The sequence below is a fragment of the Buceros rhinoceros genome, unplaced genomic scaffold (genome assembly GCF_000710305.1).
Source record: "Buceros rhinoceros silvestris isolate BGI_N320 unplaced genomic scaffold, ASM71030v1 scaffold5355, whole genome shotgun sequence".
NCBI lineage: Eukaryota > Metazoa > Chordata > Aves > Bucerotiformes > Bucerotidae > Buceros > Buceros rhinoceros.
Window position 1 is genome coordinate 307 of NW_010413279.1, and position 4,348 is coordinate 4,654.

Sequence of the window (4,348 nt, forward strand, 5' to 3'; positions counted from 1 at the left end):
ACCTCTGCAGCAGCGACTGCCTCCTTTCCCTCGGTTCTGAGCGGCGCGTTATGGGCAGGAGCGGAATCTCTGTCCTCCTCTCGGCCATCAAAGGGCCGTTCACCGAGCCAGCAGATGCACCTAATGGCAGCGCTGCTCTCAACACACTGTGGCAGCTCTCAGTTATGTGCAAAGCACTAAACCCCTGAATTCCCTCTCAGGAAAGTTCATCCAAAACGGGGTGACCAACAGCGCCGAGACCGTCCTTGGCTCCGCCCCTTCTCACATGTGAGCACCGCTGGGGTAAAACCCTGGCCTCAAGCTCCAGCATCCACCTCAGATCCCAAGACACCACACAGCAAATTCAGCGCTGCGTTTGACCACAACACACCTGGCGATCCTCCAAAATGTCACCCGTTACTGTCAAATTCATCAGACAGTTGACAAAAACGTCATTTAAGAGGATGACAGAAAGAGAATGAGCACTGAAACACCAACCAGACCCAGCGTGCCAAGAGCTGCTAGAAAAGACAACACCGCAGGTTTAATTTTAGCAGTTCTTTAATGGTGTCAGTCAGGAAACCATCTATTCCTGCATCTTCTCGATTGTTTCTTCCTTGTATTTACCCTTCTCCTTGCCAACCTGGCGAGATTTGGCTTTACGCTCCAAGATCTTTTTGCGGTCTTTGTCCAGTTTTAGCCTGGTGATCACCACCTAGGGAGAGGACACAGGATTTAGCGTCTCTTTGGTGTTAAAGCGTGGCAACCCGACGGAACAGCAGCAACACAGCACGGCCCAGGAAGACCACCGCCGGCAGACTGTGCCACCTCACCCCAGCATTATTTTCTAATCTGGTTTGAGCAGGACAGAGGTGCTGAACTGCCTTCTGACCATCAAAACACTGAGCTACATTAAGTTTTCCAGGTACATTCAAGGATCAGAGCACACAGACAGTTTATGTCTGTGCAGCCACAGCATCTGCACAAACTGAAGAGCAGCCAAATTTCCTTCCCTCTACATAATAAAATAATTACTTTGAAACAAATTTAATTCCCGTGATGCTGCTCAAACATGACGGATACGACATCCACCTCAAGCACAGCACACAGCTGAGGCTTCTTCCCACCCCCACAAAGGCAAGCAATGGATCGTTACTTTAGTTTCTCTGATTTTAAGCAGTTCTACCTAAATTCTGGAACGCTGGAAAAGCACGCTGCTGCTGCTGGCCACTATCCTACCCCTGCGGCACTGTCTGGAGCTGTCTCGATGCCTCCGGGCAAACTGTACAAGTCCCCACACCACAGAGGCTCCCATGAAGACACTTCTATTGCGCAGTTGAAGTGGCCAGGCAATCACCATGGACGCCTAACAGATAAACAGCGCAGGCCACGTGTGCCACAGCCCTAATGGCATTTCTGTCACAGCAGCCACAAACAGAAGCTCTGGTTTTCAGCCCACATGAGCTTTCAGTGCTCTTTGTGCCCCCTCACACTGGAGGAGAAATAAACATGTTGGTATTACCAAAAGGAGTAGTTTAAATCTACAACCAACAATCAAATCCTAGAGAAACCACGTGGGCTGTGGCAGGGCTGCACACTCCTCCACGGGCATTTAGGTCTCAATTAACTGCAATTAATTTCTGCCTCTTTACCCAGGAGAGGGAGAAACTGTTCATCCTCCCCACTGCAAGTTTGCAACAAACAAAATATTCCTCTGTTCCTTTTACGTTAATAACCAGAACCTTTGTGCAAAGCTTTATCAAGGTCTGATTCCCAACGAGAGAAAACTCACAGAAATAAAGAACTGGCAGAAAGTTCCATTCCCTTCACACGTACAACACGTGTTGTACATACAGCAGCTCCATCGCAATGTCACCTTGTCCGTCAAATGTTGTCACTGCACACAAGTCATTACTTTGTTTTGGAACAATCCTGCTCTCCCTCTGTTGAATGTACCAGCCATTTAGACCAGAAAACCTGTTACGACTGGACTTCTCCACCAGCACCCCAGTGGCGCGGCTGAAGGAGACTCATTTCATCTGCTTCAAACAGACTTTAGCTAGTTGCTCCGTCCAGCTCGGAATGTTTTCCTGTTATGATCTAAACAGGCTTTGCCTCGTTTTCATGAACTCTAAACACTGCAAATCACTGCAGGCTAAAACCAGATTCAGAACTTCATAGGATGTCACAAAACCCACCTGCACTCTGAGCATCTACCTGAACACCTCTAGCACTGTCTTAACCAGCGCAAATGTCACATAGTCAAGGTGAAGGATCCTTCTCAACGACCTGGTTTGTATTCCATAAACACCAAGCTCTTAAAAAGCTATTCTGGGAGGACTCTAAAGTCTATAGCAGCTTCTCCACCGAAGAAGCTCTAGAAACATTGAGTTCTTGGTGTCAACTGTCAGCACTATCGTGACACCATAAACATAAACATGTCCTTGTTTGCTACCCCCGCAGTGCTGTAGTATCTGAATCTACACGTGCGCCACAGCAAGGTTCTGCTCGTGCTAGCAGCAGTGTCTCCATTCCCCTGCGCGGCCTCTCCCTTCACGCTCCATACCTTGCTGGGGTGGATCCCCACGTGGACAGTCGTGCCATTGGCCTTCTCACGCTGGACACGTTCAATGTAGATAACGTATTTTTTCCTGTACACCTGGACCACCTTGCCGATCTGCTGTCCTTTGTAGTGTCCCCGGACAACCTAAACACGGAGGGAAGCAGCAAGAAGCACACTGTCCCGTACTTCAAAACCCCCTTTTAATTACCCGGTCTCAAGAAACACTATCAATGATCCCAACAGAAACCCAGAACTGCTCGGGTTGGATTCCTAGCTCTGCTGTTTGTACACACATGCCACAAAGACATCAGTAACTGGGTGATTCCAGCAACCGCTCAAATGGAAAACGCAATGGATCTGAACCGTGCTTTCCCTCGTCTTGCCTGCAGTAAACCCAAACAAGGGAACCCCGCATCTTCCGAACCAGAAGAGTAATGGTCAACCTCAATATTTTTCACCCGTCCTTACATTTCATGTAAAAAAGCCACTTAAATTGGGTAAATTGTTAAAGTGATTTTTCAAGCATCAGAGGAAGCAAATAGTCTATAAAAGAAGAAACAACTCTTTGTCTTGTGCTTTATTGTTAAAATCTTTTAACCCAGCGTGATAATCGATGTATCTAACTAAATGCAGTGAAGCTGCCAGCACGCTTGTGTTCCTTTTATCTTCCTTTTCAGTGAAGTGATCTCAAGAAACACTCAACAGGCCAAGTCTACGGCTACATTAACCTGTGTTATTTCTGCAAGACTCACGGCAAGGCTCCAGCATCAGCCGGAATCTGTGCAGCCCGTCCCTTCGGCACAGGCCGTGCGTGAGAACAGAACACAGACAAGGGTTCCTGTGACAGCGTGACTCGGAAGACAGACAGCACAGCTACCTGGACCTCGTCATCCTTTCGAATGGGCATGGAGCGGACGTTGTACTTCTGCCGCAGCTCCTTGGAGAGCGGGGAGGACATTATTTTTCTTCGAATGTGGGAAGGTGCATTGAAGTGCCGTTTGCGGTTCTTGCTGCGGTCTGAGGTCACAAATGGATTGAACTTCATTTTGGCTGCATAAAGAAAAGAGATGGTTTGAGAGACGCTCGTAACTCATACGCACTGATCTTTATCACCTGCCATGCATGGCAAAGATACCAGGACATAAAAAGGCAATTCTACCTGTTTTTAATCCCACCCTGTTCATATACCATCTTCAAATCAGGCTGAAGCCTCCTCCTGACTAACAATGACCCTGCGATTGACAGATCTGCTACACACGAGCACATCAGGCCATTTTCTCTAAGCCAAAGCCAGCAGTTCTCAGAAGTCACTCCTGAGCGACTAGTCCTAACTCCACACTGCACACGACACCACCTTTGTTTACAAAGCAAACGTATATTTTAGATTTGCAAGGAGAAGACTCATACTGCTTGAGTATCTCCAATAAAACCTAACACCTGACCCAGGAACACCTGATTCATAAATCTAAAATACCTTTAGCCTTCCCTGAACAGCTACGCTGCAGCTGTCTGTCCCAGCATCGCTTGTCCTGACAAAGGCTTAGGTAACCTTTAGGTGATGCCTTGGCTCAGCTCAGCTCAGCTCTCGGGCACTACACACCTACACCTCCTGCACACGGTGGCCGGGGCTGTATGACAAGCCGGGGCACGCTGCAAACTCCGAAGCCACAGGCTGCCCGAGCTGTCTCAACCCAGTAACGCGTCTTCAAGGAACAAACCAAAGGAGCATGAACTCTCTTCTAGTCCGAGCTCCCAACGGCAGCACCGGGCCGGACACCCCTACAGCCAGACTCCACCTTACCCGCC

The 4,348-nt window shown here is 48.6% G+C and overlaps 1 protein-coding gene across 1 annotated transcript; it reads right to left on the reverse strand.

Annotated features, from left to right (window-relative positions):
• Positions 1–522: 522 nt before the first annotated feature.
• Positions 523–3,600, reverse strand: LOC104488317 (60S ribosomal protein L26). Its single transcript, XM_010136655.1, has 3 exons — positions 3,420–3,600; positions 2,546–2,686; positions 523–694 (listed from the first exon to the last, which is right to left on the reverse strand). The coding sequence occupies exons 1-3, from the start codon at positions 3,585–3,587 to the stop codon at positions 566–568; spliced, it is 438 nt and encodes a 145-aa protein (XP_010134957.1). The 5' UTR covers positions 3,588–3,600; the 3' UTR covers positions 523–565.
• Between the last annotated feature and the right edge of the window lie 748 nt (positions 3,601–4,348).